Source organism: Stegastes partitus, unplaced genomic scaffold (genome assembly GCF_000690725.1).
Source record: "Stegastes partitus isolate 25-593 unplaced genomic scaffold, Stegastes_partitus-1.0.2 Scaffold1251, whole genome shotgun sequence".
In the NCBI taxonomy this organism is placed as follows: Eukaryota; Metazoa; Chordata; class Actinopteri; family Pomacentridae; genus Stegastes; species Stegastes partitus.
Genome location: NW_007578982.1, coordinates 90,861 through 106,425, shown reverse-complemented (window position 1 = coordinate 106,425; position 15,565 = coordinate 90,861). Strand labels below are relative to the sequence as shown.

Below are 15,565 nucleotides of genomic sequence, written 5' to 3'. Positions count from 1 at the left end.
CAGCACAAAGGTTTGGTTCTGAGACGGCTGGACTGTTTGAAGCACGTTAAACTGACTCTACAGCAGCACCTTTATGTTCTAAGAAGCCTCAGCGCTTCGTCCTGACGCTGCACAGATGTCGGCTGACGACGGTACAAAGTGTCCCTCGGCGACTGTTTTCCCGTTTTGCTGAGGTGCAGTTTTCCTCCTCTGCTGCTAACATGATGTCTGAGACGTTTTCCCGTTACGTCACGCTGCAGCTTCAGCACTTCAGCAGCAAAGAGCAGTCTGAGGACATTTAACACTCGGGAGTTATTGCGTGATCATTCAAGGCGACTGTGATCCTTTTAGTTGTGAGAATCGTTTCCATCTGAATGTGTGAAAACAGCTGAGTCACTGTTTCCATCTTCTGCTCAATCTGGACGTTAAAGGCACCAAGCAGACAACCAAGCACACTCACATTCACACCTACGGACAATTTACAATCACCAATTAACCTCAGCATGTTTCTGGACTGTGGGAGGAAGCCGGAGAACCCGGAGAGAACCCACGCTGCACGGGGAGAACATGGAGACTCCACACAGGAACCACTGAGACACCTTGAGGCCCTTGAAGGAGGTCATTTACCACATTTGCAGTGAAAACGTGGTGTTTAAAGATGCTACTGATGTAAAACCAATTAAATCTTGCTCAATGTCGGGTTCATGACTTATTATCTGTAATATTACTTCACTACCTCATCCTTCGTATGCTCAGTCGTGACTCGATAATCGACCCTTAACAATCCTAAACCTGCTATCCGACAGGTTTTTAGGAAAAACCAACAGAACCCATAAAAACAGCCTTAACATAGCGACAGCCTTGGATTGTGACTCCGACATGACATTTAATGTCACCAATCAGGATGACGGCGTATTATCTGACTGAACAATCCCACAGATTGGCTACGTTCACACTGCAGGACTTGATGCTCAATGAGGATTTCTTTGTGACTTCCTTCACGTTTCCAGTTCAATGCGACTTGTATGTGATCTGCTGTGTGAACTTCATACGAGCCAAAAGTGTCCCGCATGCGCAGAAGAGGACACGACGACGTCACACGCAGCGAGCGCGCTCAGTGTTTATGGAAGTAAACATGGATGGTAACGGTGGAGCGTATCTGCCACTCCCCCGCCGCCACCGATGGAGGAAACAGAAGTGTGAGCGCTAACTAAACTAGCATCAGCAGCCAAGTACTGCCTGTGTGTTCTGGACACTTCCACCCCGTCAGAGCGCTGCCCCGGGGTGGAAGTGTCCCCCGACCGGGCCGGATATTCATCATTAATTGAGACCAGAAAGTTCTACTGGGACCAGAACCACTAGTTATTATAACAACTATGAACAATAATGAACAACTAATGAGCCTTCCAGCATCAAGCCCTCCTCGTATCTGGACCTCCGTCTGGACAATCCGACATAAGAGAAGGTTTTAGTGTCAGATTATCGAGTCACGACTGTACTGTACATATTATTATTATTATTATGATGTTTGGTGCTGCTGCATTCATCTGTTCTTATTTTTTAAATCTTGCTGCTGTAACCATGTAAATTGTCCTGGTGTGGAGAGAATTAAAGGATTATCATCTTATCTTAATTACACCATTTATCTGAACCAAAACCTTTAAAAACAGAACGAATCCTCAGATTTCCAACTTTGAACAGCAGTCAGGTAACATTATAAATAAAAGTGTGTTTGGCTGAACTGCAGGCAGCAGCAGACAGGTTGGAGACACGTTAAACTCAGTCTGCAGAGTTGCCTGTTTTTATGATTTATGGCGTTCTGAATGTCTCAAACTGCACCAGAGACACGTCTGAGTTCTCTCTTCTTGTAGTCGTGGTTGTTCTGTTTCCATTGCGGTGCAGGGCTTTGTGCTGCTGTGAAAAACGAGCCCACGGTGGGTACAAATGTGACAACAAACGCCCAGAAACCGACAGAGCTGCTTCACCATCAGGAACCATGAGTCAGCGTTCACAGAGCAGAAGGTCGTCTGAGGTGATCAGCTCGGAGGTGATCATCTGTCGACGCAGCGAGGAAGGAAAAGCAGAAGAGGTGTGAAGAGGCCTCACAGCCTGAGCTGCTGATGCTTCGGCTGCAAACACCGAGTGAATAATCATGAGCTCACGTTCTAAACGAGCCTCCAGGTTCTGTGTGGGTGATCTTCTCTGTGCGACTCGGCCCGGTGAGCTTCTTCCACAGATCTGCAGCTTGTTGTAGCGACGGCAGCCCGCCGGCGTCTGGATGGCTTCAGGATCTCCTCCTGGTTCCTCTGCAGACGCCGTGAAGGAACGTCAGCAGGTTGACGGGATGTTTTCTCACCACGGCTCTGATGTGGATCCAGACGGAGCGATTAGATCCATTCTGCTGCATCTAACTCAAATAAAAACCTATTTTATGTGTATGTTTTAATTCTAGCTTTATTTCCTCAGGTTCATTCTTTAAACCAGCCCTGCTTCAGCGTATTAAATGCTAGTTGTGTTGGTCCTGGGGCTGTAAATTAATCCTAACATAACATATTTGTAATATTTTTGATCAGTTAAAGCTGTCTTAATTTGAAAAATGTGCATCTGGACAGTTATATATGTAGTTTACCTGCATAATATTTGCACATTTATTGGATCTGAGCTGATTTATTATCGGTTCTTTTTTGGATTTTGGGGATTTTTAAATAAATATTTACCATCTTATGTTGTATTTCAGACACCAAACCTCCCTCCAGCCTAAACTTTATGTCACATGAAGCTGCTGGACTGAACTAGAATGAAACCCTCTGGCAGGATGAGTGAAGGTTTTATTTCTTTATATTATATATTTTTAACCCTCCTGTTATTTTTGGGCTCAATTTGACCCTATTCAATATTTAATGTCTCTAACTAAGGGGTCGACATAACCAGCCCATAATTTAAAGAGATATTTACACATAAACTTGGGAAACTATTTGACTTTTCCTCTGGAGGTTTAAATTTCTGGAGTCAAACTGAACCCATGGCCGGTTAATTTGAAGGAGGGTTAATTACTAACAGGTTCATCCTTTAACTAACCCTGCTGGAGCGTGTTATTGCTGCTGGAAGCTGATCTTTTGGGTTCATGATGCCACTCAGTCCGGTGATAGTTTCTTGTTTATTATGTTTTTCATCAGGTTTCATTTTAAACGTGTATCTGACAGTTATTTCCCTTCATGAATGTATGAGGTTAACGGTTCTTTTATTGGAGCTGATTCGTCATCGGCTCTTTTCCTGACTTCCTGAACCTCCGTCCTGACCCGTATGTCACAGTCACATGAGCGTCCTGCCTGCAGGCCGCCTCCACTTCAGCCGCTTTGTGATCAAACCACCGTGACTCACGGGCTGCAGGAAGCATCACTGGAACGCATCGAACCGGCAGAAAGCTCACACACCAGCTCACTGTGTTTCCACCGGACAGCGTGGACGCTCAGAGCCGGGTCAGACGCTCAGAGCCGGGTCAGACGCTCAGAACCGGGTCAGACGCTCAGAGCCGGGTCAGACGGACCGAGGACAGCAGCGTAAATCACCGTTTGTGGCTGCTGATGAGTCTGAGGACACACGAGGCGCTGGGTCATGAGTTCCAGCGCTGGACGGACGGAGCGATGGTCACATGCTCCAGACAGGAAACAGAGGGTTGCTTTACAAACACATAGTGTCACAGCTCTTTGCTCATCATCAGCTCGGGGTTGAGCTCAGCCTCGTCCTGACCGACGCTGGGCTGCCGAGGAATGCCAAGAACTCCAAACGAGTTCTGTGACAAAGCACATGAATGAGAACCGGAGGCGACACGAGCGAGTCGCTGCTCTTCTCTCTGCTGTTGTGCAACGATGAAAACATCAGCGATGGACGGCGGAGATAAACCGACTCAGTCCAAACACTGCAGCTATATAAAGACTCCTCGTTACTGCATCTCATACATCATGTATAATATAAGAACTGAGGGGGAACATGACCGAGGATCAGCGCGGTGCAGCCAAAAGGGTTTTAAAAATACTCCAACGTCGTCCTTCTGTAGCTCTAAGGTCCTCTGAGACCACATCTCTAAATCATCGCCGTGACTTTTCCGACGTTCTGTGGGAAAAAATGAAAGTCTCTGCATTTGTAACCCTCTGAGCTCTCGGCGTTTTCTGCTGTCGTCACATTTTTATTCACTGTGGGCTCAATTTTCACCAAAATAAAAAGTCCTGCACCTCTGAGGAAACAGAACAAGCAGAACTAGAAGCAGAGAGGAGTCAGGAACGTCCTCTGTGAGACAGCTGGAATGTCATAAATCATAAAAGACGAAGAATGACATTTCTGGCATTTTTTACTTTACAGAAATTGAAAAAAAAACCTGGAATCAACATGTGCAACATTTTCCAAGTGTCCACTGATGTTATTAATGCTGGAAAATAAACTCTAGATAATTAGCTAATTAGGGGTTTATGTAAACACAACCTGCAGTTCAAACAAAAACTCTCTGAATTTTCATCACGTGACCGTTTGCTGCAGGCGGGTCGACGATGGCGTCACGGTTCCGACGAGTCGAGCAGAATTTTTTAGTTTTTACAGAATCCGGTTACAGCAAACGTATGATTTTTGGCAATTTTTTTGACAAATCATGTTGAATCAAATGTTTCTTATTTGAATTCCTCAACAGAAATCCACATCGAGCATCAGAAAGTAGAAAATGTTTTGGTTTTTATCTGTTTTTGTGGTTTCTGACTCTGGTGAACGGAGTCATTTTTGCATTTTTTAAAAAAGATAAAATACTTTTCAAGGCGATCAAATGGTTTTGGGCTTCAGAGGGTTGACAGACAGTCCGGCAGAAACATTCAACTCCATGTAAAGCAGATTTTTGCAAATTTTTACAGGAGACAAGTCGAACAAAATGGTTTTTATCTGTAGTTTAGCTTCGGCTAATCGTCCTGTGATTAGTCTGAGGACGGTTAGAAACCTGATGATTCCTTCTGTTTACAGTGAATCTGCCTGTTAAACCCGTCGACACACACACATCACACACACATCACACACACATCACACACACATCACACACACATCACACACACACATCACACACACATCACACACACATCATGCAAATCAGAAGCCGGCTAATGACAGTAAGTGGGACTGAGCCGGACGTTCCTCTGATCAGATGAGGCTTTTGGTGGGAAAACGCACAGCAGTGAAGGTTTATCTGTGCAGGTTGTTGAGCTTTAAGATCGTCTGATGATACATTTCTAACTCGTCACTGTGACACAAAGTGACTTGTGTGACTTCCTTTAGGGAGAAAAATGTCGTTGCTGTGCCTTTAAACAGCACCAGTCGGTCTGGATCTCCTGCTGCTTCCTCACATGTCAGAGACACAAACAGGTCAAAGCTTCTGCATTAAGCTCAACAACACTTTAATGCAGTTTGTTTTTTAAGAGGCGGTTCAGAACGAAGCTCCTCGAGGCCTCGCCGGTGGCAACAAACAGCAGCTTTGTTGATTTTTAAAAAATGGACAAATTTGCATATTTGACGCCGATCCAGGAACGGACGTGGTGTCACCGTGAAGGAGAAGGAAACGTAAATACAATCACAGCAGTGTCCAGACCACCAGAAATCACACAGCGTACACGTCTACATGCTGTCCTGAAGGGTTGAAATAAAAATAAAGCAAAAACACTGACATCAAGACGCTTTAAATGTCAAAAATTTGAAAAAAATGCAGAATTTTTCACCAAATTACTTGAAAAACTCTTATTTTTGGGTCCATTTGTGGTGATTTTGTGACTCATCTGCATCACTAACAAGCTGAAAAAACTTTTCTCATTTGGTGTAACGTTGGCAAAAGCCTCCAAAACTCAGTCTTCTTCCTCTGGATCACGGACACATCTTATCACACCGGCCTCGGCGGTGCTGATTTAAATCAAACAAATGAGCCGAGCCGCCTCGTGGAGCTTCTAGTCGCCGTCTTCCTCTCTGTAGCTGAAATATTTCCATAGAACTGACTTTCTTTACCGTTTTCAGTCATTTTGCCGCCAACAGGAGCAGCTGAACCATCCAGACTTCTTCTTTAAGCTTCTCTTTCACACCAGTGAAGGAAAATGTTTCTGTGTTCTGACTCTTGGACCTAATTTGCCTCCTTCCAGCTGAACTGATGCAGAACGAGGCCTGAATCACGGCTGCTTGTCCTGTGGCCGGCTGTAGATCTGGTTTACTGTCCTCACACGTGGCTTCGGTTAAACCGACCGACCACATCACAGCACGAAGCAGCAGACGATTAGATCAATTAATTAAGTGATCTGAGAGAGATCACGTGGAGTCTCAGTCTAAATAGAATCAAACCACACGGTCTAATGAGCATATTTACACCTTCAGCCTTCGGTTTAGAGCTTCATTAACTGACTTTAATTCATCCTAACCAGTGTTTGTCTTCAGCATCTCTGTGTAGCCGCTGCCTCTAACGTCAGACAGTTTCAGCTGCTGCAGCGACTCGGTTTTAAAAGTCAGGAAGAATATTAACAGAACAACATGGCGGTTTGTTGACAGAGTTCTGGTTTCAGCACCAGCATCCGTCGGCTTCTCTCCTGCTCCCTGTGCTCGCCTTCAAACAGCCGGAGGCACAATGAAGCTGCTGCTTCTGCTGAGGATTAAACAGCGTCTCGGTGTGATTAAAGTTCAACCAGAAGTCGCCTCCAAGCTGCAGCTCTGCAGCTAAAACACAGATTTTATCAGTGCGATGATAAAACAGACGTTTATAAAAGTCAAAGCTGCTCCCAAAGTCAGACAATATGGAGGAAATACGCTGCTTTAGCGGCTCTGTGCAGGTAAAACATCGTTAAATATATTGTATATCGTTAAATAGACAGAACTCTGCTTTAACAGTTTAATAGAAACTTCTTCTGGAGTCGACTTCGATAATAAGCCTCAGTTTGCCAAAACAAAATGCTCATAAATTAAATGTTTGTTTTGCTTTTTTTTGGCTTAAATGAATAAACTAATTGATGAACTAGTCAACGTAGCCGTCGGTGCAGCTCTAATCCAGCTCCAGTGACATAAACAGGGAGATGCTTCTTTAGTGAACTTGTTGGTTTGCTGCTTTTCAAAATAAAACGCTTGTTTCCTGCTGCTGAGTGTAAATGTTCATCCATCATGTCGGATCTGTTCATGTGAAAGCATCACTCAGGCTTCATTAGACCTTCATTTTGATCTATTTTCTGACCACAGCAGTTCATCTCATCACCAGGCTGCACACTTCATCAGCTGCTCTGTTCTTTTAATCTTCTACATGCTTATTTCCAGCCCGTCCTACGTGACTGCAGCTCCCACATCGCAGCACCAAAGCAGAAGCTTCACAAACACAGATGAGCAGTTACGCAACACGAGGAGGAAAAAGCCTCCGAAGAAGAAGAAGAAGAAGAAGAAGAAGAAGAAGAAGAAGAAGAAGTGTGTTGATCTTTAACTGCTGCAGTGAAGACATTTAAAGTCTGGACTGAGTCTGCTCTCCATCAGCTCAGAGTCCCACCGACACCCTGCAGCCAGAGTGTGTTTACAGCCTGATGGCATTCAGTCACACACACACACACACACACACACACACACACTGTACATGCATCAACTTCCTCCTGAGCAGCTGAAGCACTTCTTCTTCTTCTTCTTCATCACATCCCTGCAGCTTCACCACAGTGTCTGAAGCCTCCTCATCCTCCTCATCCTCCAACACAAACCCTCACACTGACCACTACCAGCGGGAGGAGGGGGGTCAACCTCTGGCCCGCTGCCACAGCTGCAGCCGCGCGCACTCTCCCACCGACCGACCGAAACCTTCTCCACGCGCTCAAACACGCACTGTATCTGGTTTTCGGGCCACAGCTGCTTTCAGGAGGATGACAACTTTCTTTTTTTTTTTGGCTTGTGAACCGAACTCGGGTCTCACGGTTTCCGCTTCACTCCCCCCCCCTCCTCCTCCTCCTCCTTCACGCGCACGGACACCAAAGTTGGGGCAGACTTCGGGCCCCGCTGGCTTCACTTACCTCCGGACGCGTGGACTGCGGTGCACGGACACGGATCTTCCATCGACCGTCGGCTCGCTGCGGTCGGCGCTGAGCAGCGATGTGCAGCCAATCCTGAAGTGTGCAGAGGACTGCAGGCAAACAGGCAGGCAGCTAAACTGGCCTCAGCCAGAGCCGTGCGGAGGCCGGGTCGAGCCAAGTGAGCGAGCTTCAGGGGAAGGAGGAAGGAAACGGTTCACAATCAGATTACACTGCAGGCGACTTCATGAGCTAAAGGACGTCATACATAGTAGAGAGTTCACTAAAAACATGAATAAATGCAACAGGAAGGTGGTTAAAAGGCAGTTTAGTCTGGTAGCTACTGCTCGAGTAAATGCTAACAGTGAAAAAGCCAATCTGCCTTACTTTGTAAGTTCAGCTAGCTCACTCTAGGTATAGTTTTATACAGTTATAAATTAAAATCTAACTTTGATAACATTTGATCTAATTCTATAACAGCTAAAACAAACTAAAATGATCATTTAACACAACTGAAATACAGCTAATATAGCTAAATTTAGTGGCTACTGTTAAAATAATAAACATAATAAATGTTAACAGTCAAAAAGCTAATCCACCGTGTTTCGTAAGTTCAGCTAGCTAACTATAAATATAGATTTAAAAAATGTATTCACGTTATTAATTAAAGTATTGTTTTTCTAAATGTTTCTTAAATGTTAAGGTTAAGACTTTAAAGTTTTATTGTAATAGAAATGAACCTGGCCTAAAGTAAAGACCCCATATTGTTATATACCATCACAACTCACCTGACTGATTAGAAACACTGATGGTTAGGACCTTACAACATGCAAACCTACTGAACCCCACATTCCATTATAACGGGTCGAGGCCTCCAGTAGAACCAGACTCTGGGACGGCAGAAATCTGCCTCGACCAGTTGGGCGACGGGTGAAGAGGAAGAAGAACCAGTGGGTTCAGTTGCTGCATGTCAAACCTGTGCAAGTCCAGAACCAGAAGAACCCGCTCAGAGTTGCAGGAAGTAAGAAGATAGAGAGGACACAGCAGAAACTACAGGCAGTAAGCAATAAAAGACTAATGCACTCACATGACAACTCCTGTGTTAATATTGTAGGTGAAAAACACACCAATGCATGTTAGCTTGTGTCTTTTTATTTGCTGCTTTCTTCACATTCCTGTCCTGAGCTGGCCTTTGGTTCGTCCCGGTTGACTCGACTCTGTCTCCCTACAGCTCAGGCCTCTGCCTCATGCAGCTGTGCCGGCTGACTCTCTTATCCGGGCTTTTAGCAGTGATGCAATGTTTCCAGATGTGGAACAAGAGAGAGAGAGAGAGAGAGAGAGAGAGAGAGAAATCTCTATTAGTCAAGCTTGAGGAACAGCGATTATCTTACCCCAAGATATATTTTCTATATTTACACCAGAGACACTTAATTCCACACTCAGAGATGAGACAGTGAACAGAAAAACGTCTCTGCCAACATCTGGAACAGCTGCAAATACAAACATCATGATGTAATTATCTGTTCTAAGCAACACAACATGCATTTAAACCCTATTTTCTACTAAAATAATGTTCAGTTTGATGCCAAAATGTTCAGTAAAGTAGTTCTTTAGTAGTTCAAACTCCTTTCTGAGTCTGTGTGACTCAACCTGTCGCCGTTAAAAACATGCGTTAAGTTTGTTTTTCTGCTTTAAAGGAAGCTGTTTGGTGAGTGGGTGGACGAGCATGTTGGACATATCAGAGCAGCAGTTTGTTCTGCCAGATTGCCTCCTCACATCTGATGGACACAAGTTGCCTTTTGCATGAGCAGGACAAGGGCGCCCCCTGGTGGAGCAACGTGGACGTAAATACTATGGGGAAGGACGGCTGATCTGCAACCTTTATCTGTTCATGAAAGCATTTGTTTTAATTATCAAGTGTGCAGCACAGAAAGAAGCCACAATAATACATTATCAAGTGTGTTGCTGCTTTTTCTTTGCATGTGTGGCTCAAGTGGAGAAAGTAAACGGGTCATTTTGGCCTCGATTCACCGAACACCTCACGCCTGACCATCTTCAATTTGACCAGAAGAGGTGAACATTGGTTGAGTTGACCGTGTGTAGAATCTGGTAACAGGTTAGTTTTTGGGTTAAAACTCTTACAGGAAGTGGTTTTTGTCTCTTTTCTTCGTCCCATAACCTGAGAAATAACGTATGTGGAGTCCTGAAACGTTGCTGCTTCATTCATAAGCACATGGAGTCGACCTGCTTTGACAGAATCATACAAACCAGATACAGGAAGGTGCAAATCTGGTCAAAAAACATCAGTGTTTCTGTCGACTTTGATATTCTACCGACTATGAAACCTTTATTGTTCATCCTAAGAGGCTGTTTTTGGTTTTTCCTCTGACTGCCACCAACAGGAGCTTTAAAAATAAGCATGGTGCCAGTTAGAGGCAAACTATGAGAAGAAAATAACTGAAATTATGCTTTTTTATGCATTTCTGGCCGACATGAGGACAATTAATGTCTGATAAATGAAACCAGTCCCATCGTGTCCCAACTGGAAAAGTTCTGTAATTTTATTACTGAGCTAAAAAAAACACTCAAAAGTGCTTAAAATAGTTTTATGTTGCCAAAACTTTTACTTCTGAACATACATATGGACAGAAAAAATAAAAGTCAGACCAACAGGAGATGGACTGATGTGAACTTTTTCTTAAATTTGATGATTTCAGGAATAATGACCTGAATGGAAATGAAAGTTTTTAAAATATAGAACGAGGAAAACGGTAGAAACACAAAACCAACTCTTAACTCTCATCAACAACAAACCTGAACATCACGATCAGTGGATGCAGGAGAAGAATAAATGATTTAAATCACGAGTCGGACTTTCAGTGTGTGTGCCTCCAGCAGACTGAAACGTCTTCCACAGATGGTTCTAACGAGGTACAGCTCATTATTTGTGCATCTCTGATCTAATAAATCTTTCTTAGGAAAAAAAACACAACCTTCGTTTCACGTTCGGCACATTTTTAATAAAAACTTCACAGACAAGCAGCGACTCTCGTATCAGACGCTCCAGATATTGATCTCTTAAAAACTTACTTCATCTGTAACAATGCAAATGTCATTAGATTAAATAACTCAGGAGAAATAAGCAGTTTTCAGACTTTTTCCACATCGCTAACGTGTACAAACGGAGGAATGATTTCTCTGAGTTGCCCAAACATGTCTGCCACATCATTCTTTGGGTTCTTCTGGTACTTTTCTTCAGGAAACACTGGAAATGTTTGGACTCTAACTCTCGTTTTGCTGCCTCGCTGTTTACCAGCTAGTCATGGCTGGACAGGAAGCTTCGTCAGACACGTCTCGCTGTTCAGAGCTCTGAAGCCAGACGAGGACGACGCCGCGGTCACATGGTTCTGCTGGACAAACACTGGTTCACCACCTCCAGCAGGGACGAGTTCTCCAGAGCCGCTGCCACTCGCTCTTTGTCGGCCAGCTGCTTGTTCACTGCACAGACGACACGAGATCAGATTTTCTATGACAGACCAGAAGTCCTGGTGGAGGTCATGATGAACATGTGGACGTGTTGCTCTGTTACCTGCTTCCTCTGAGGCGTGAGTCCCAGGAGAGATGTGAACGTCGATCTGAGCAGAGGCAGAAACACATCACATTACACGACTTCCTGTTCATATTAATTAACAATCAATGAAAGGAGGAGACGGTCGGGTCTCTGTTCACGCTAACGGACCTGAAAATGACTTACAACAGGTGTGTGTGTGAGCGCCCAAATCCTACAGAGGAGGAAACGTTAGAGCAGATTTCTGTTCTCAGACTAAACAGGAAGTAGAGCTGCTACTGACCGTGTTGTAATATTTACTTTATGTTGAATTATCCACTGAAATTCTGGAAACGGTCACGTAGAGACTGATTAGACACAATCACAAAGTAAACATGACTGTCGTCTCATAAGGTGACTCATCTGCACATCTGTCCATCATCTTAATCCTCACCAGGATCATGGGGGGCGGAGCCTATCCCAGCTGACTCAGGGTGAAGGCAGGTTCACCTGGACAGGTAACCAGTCTATCACAGGGCTACACTTAGAGACAGACAACCAAGCACACTCACATTCACACCTACGGACAATTTACAATCACCAATTAACCTCAGCATGTTTCTGGACTGTGGGAGGAAGCCGGAGAACCCGGAGAGAACCCACGCTGCACGGGGAGAACATGGAGACTCCACGCAGGAAGATCCCGGGTGTCCTCACCGGGACGCGAACCGGCGACCTTCTAGCTGTGAGGCAACAGTGCTAACCACTGAGACACCTGCAGTCCTTCTTATTTATCTCGTTAGACTTCATACAAACAACTGGCAGCACTTTTTCATCCAGACGTCACTGCTCACTGCTCTGCTGATTGTTCGTTTCAGCCCCTCCAGAATAAAATGCAGTCGTGGACCTTTAAACTAAAATAGTCTCTACTGTGTCTTCAGTGCACTGATGGAACCTAAATGTTCATCTCTAGTTTAAACAACACACACCAACGTACTTTGAATCTGTCGGGCAGCGAGCGCAGCAGCTTGACCTTGATGGACAGGCCGATGAGCGTGGCCATGCTGCAGTGGGGGATTGTGGGAGTGAACTCCACGCCCACGGTGCTTCCTGCATCGTCCACCTGCAGAGGACACGGAGACACAGGACGGACTGAAGAAACAGCCTCTGAATGCCATCAGGATTCACTCAGAAGTCTTTGGAAGGATGTTTTTGCATCAAGATAAACGTCTGAAGATCCTCAGTCCTCCAGGTCCTGGTTGTTCTGGTAGATTAACTGGACCTGCTTGAGTTCCTTGAAGATGTTTATTATAATGAAGGGGAGGAGCTACAAACCCCCACCTGAAACCCAAACTCAGGTGTTCATGTCTCCTTCAGGATATAAATATGTGGAACTCCCAACCAGTCAGTCAGAGCTGATGAAGCCTCTTGGATGAAGGTGGAACGTCTTCAAGGAACTCAAGCAGGTCCAGTTGCTACCATTAATCTACCAGAACATCAACATAAATGTCTTTTTAGGACCTTGGCCCTCGTTCACGATGAGGTCGAGTAAATAAAACATGTTGTAGTGAAAAGGCTGGAACGTGAACATCTTCTTCCAGAGAAAACTCTAGAGGTTCAGGTCAGTGAGGGACAGAATGATGGCGTCCTGGTGCTCTGACATCTGGAGCTCCACCACCTGGTGTCACACTTTATTCTCCTCCACACTGTTATAAACGTATAAAGCACACACCTTGACTCGGACTTGTTCCACCACGTTGAGCTCCTCCAGAGACAGAGGATGTTCTGGGTCGTTGATGGATCTGATCAGATGTGACTTCAGTTAAAGAACTTCATAATAAATACAAGACGAGTTTAGCTCCATGTGCTGCACCCTGATGTAGTTATTATTATAAGAGACACTAACGATGCTGCAGCGCCTCTTGTTAAAGTTTTACCCTGATTAGGTTCATCTGGTCTCCTCTGACTGTAGGCAGAAGGTTTCTGATTTTACCAGACAACGAGTTTTCTTTATATAGGAGCTGTTTTTACCTTTGACATGTTTCACTTCAGTCTTCCTCAGAAACGTCACTGACGTCTGTGGGACAACACAAAGATCGAGGAGGCCACAGAAGTCAGGAAATGAGCCAAAGACACCGTGACTCGTGATGAGGGGGCATCATGCTGCCCCACACATGGGACCACCGGCAGCAGGAGGCGTGGCCTGTTGGGTACATCTGACAGATCGCCAGGTGGGTCACACCTCCAGGAAACCAGCAGCTGATGAAGACACCACAGACGTCAGTGACGTTTCTGAGGAAGACTGAAGTGACAGTCGAAGCATGTCAAAGGTAAAAACAGCTCCTATCTATAAAATACTCAGTGTCTGACAAAAACAGAAACCGTACACTACACTGTTAAAATTGTACGTTTAAATCCCACTGACTGGTGTTTTTTCATCTTTTAACTCACCAATAATCAGAGAATATTTGATCTACTTTTTAGATTATGAATCAACAACATGATGAGAAACAACAGAACATCTCAGACTTTTATCTTCAACATTTCCTCAGATGTTATCGTTCAACGTGTGAAAAACCTGCAGAGTTTGAAGCTATTTTTAAATCAACTTTATCTCTACAAGTATCTCATATATCCATCTACATCTTCACAAGTAGCTTTATTAATATTTAGATGTAATGCTGTAAAGATTTAAGGCACATCAGAGGCAGTTCTGCAGATTTGTTTCTAAATAAAGGATGACATAAGAGGCAGTGACTCTTACATCATATTTACTCCTCAGTGCTGAACTACAGATGAATGAAGGAATAAAGGGAATAAAACAACATAAACTGATCCAAAACCTCCCACAGATGTAGAACTGGGTTCAGATCTGGTGACTGTGATGTTATAAAACATGATCCTCCCTGATCCAGAACCACTTCATCACCTCTCTGCTTCAGGTTCAGTTTGTTTACTCTCGTTAGCTTTAGCATTAGCATTAGCTGCACTAGCACCGGATGTTAGCTAGCTGAGATAGCAACCAGTGATGCTAAAGAAAAATAAATAAATCAGTAATAAAAAGTAAATCCCACAAGCATCTCTGAGGTGTGACACCAGCCTGAACTAGACAGAAACTCGGAACCAGGATATCGAATATCTCTCTGTCGTCGATGGGGTCGTGGACGTCCTCGTCCTCCTCGGACGCGGTGAGCAGCCTCTCCCCGGACCGCTGGAAGATCACCGGGTTGGCGTTCTCCAGACGGGCCCCTCCGGACATCTTAAACCAGGATTTCAGTCCTCGCTCACCTGTAAACCTCTCAGTTTGAACCTGTGCTGCTGTCAAACACAAACTGCGCAGCTGTCAGCAGCTTATGAAAGCGCTTCATGGAACGACGGCGAGCGAGAGCGTCCAAAAACCGCGAAGTCTTAAAGGAACAGTTCACCCAAAAGTTCACTTAACTTTATATCAAACTGCACACAAAGGACTGAGAAAGACGGGGATTTTATATTTAAACAGTGAGTTACCGTCCTAGTTTTTTAGATGGAGAAAAACAGTAATTTTTTTTGGAGCTGGTTTTGTTTGTCAGGTGTAAAATATTAATAGTTTATTAATCATAATAAGGAACGGAGATAATTAACTTCACCTCCAGCTGCTTTAGTCTTTATTACACTGATGGTGTTTTAATAAGAAGAAGAGTCCAAGACTAGAGTGTAAAAATAATAATACTAATACAAATACTACTACTACTACTACTACTACTACTACTACTACTACTACTACTACTAATAATAATAATAATAATAAAAGGTTAAAAATGGTGAAAAACAATCAAAAAGTGTAGAAACTGTGAAAACAACAGCAAATATACGTAAATTAATAGTATTGATATAATAATAATAACATTAGTAGCTGATTGAAATGCATTGTAGAATATTGTACAATAAAAATAACACAAATTGCTGTTTGTAAAACTACTGATGTTTTAATGTGGGCATTATGTCACTTTTGGCTATTATT

At 44.0% G+C, this 15,565-nt stretch overlaps 1 protein-coding gene across 2 annotated transcripts; it reads right to left on the bottom strand.

Annotated features, from left to right (window-relative positions):
* Positions 1-11,016: 11,016 nt before the first annotated feature.
* ciao2b (cytosolic iron-sulfur assembly component 2B) lies at positions 11,017-14,955 on the bottom strand. 2 transcript variants are annotated; one of them, XM_008297815.1, is made up of 6 exons: positions 14,698-14,955; positions 13,298-13,377; positions 12,563-12,688; positions 11,608-11,653; positions 11,370-11,516; positions 11,017-11,298 (listed from the first exon to the last, which is right to left on the bottom strand). In XM_008297815.1, exons 1-5 carry the CDS (start codon positions 14,822-14,824, stop codon positions 11,416-11,418), a joined length of 480 nt encoding a protein of 159 aa, XP_008296037.1. In that variant the 5' UTR covers positions 14,825-14,955; the 3' UTR covers positions 11,017-11,298; positions 11,370-11,415. The 2 variants fall into 2 exon arrangements, with proteins under 2 accessions (XP_008296037.1, XP_008296036.1); XM_008297814.1 differs by having other exon boundaries at positions 11,017-11,516.
* Positions 14,956-15,565: the final 610 nt, after the last annotated feature.

Excerpts from the sequence above, each read along its gene's own strand:
- ciao2b (XM_008297814.1), bottom strand. The coding sequence starts at position 14,824 with ATGTCCGGAGGGGCCCGTCTGGAGAACGCCAACCCGGTGATCTTCCAG. Across the intron at positions 13,378-14,697 it reads CGACGACAGAGAGATATTCG|ATCTGATCAGATCCATCAAC; the intron begins ATATCCTGGTTC and ends AACTGAAGTCAC. Across the intron at positions 11,517-11,607 it reads TCACGCCTCAGAGGAAGCAG|TGAACAAGCAGCTGGCCGAC; the intron begins GTAACAGAGCAA and ends TCGTCTGTGCAG.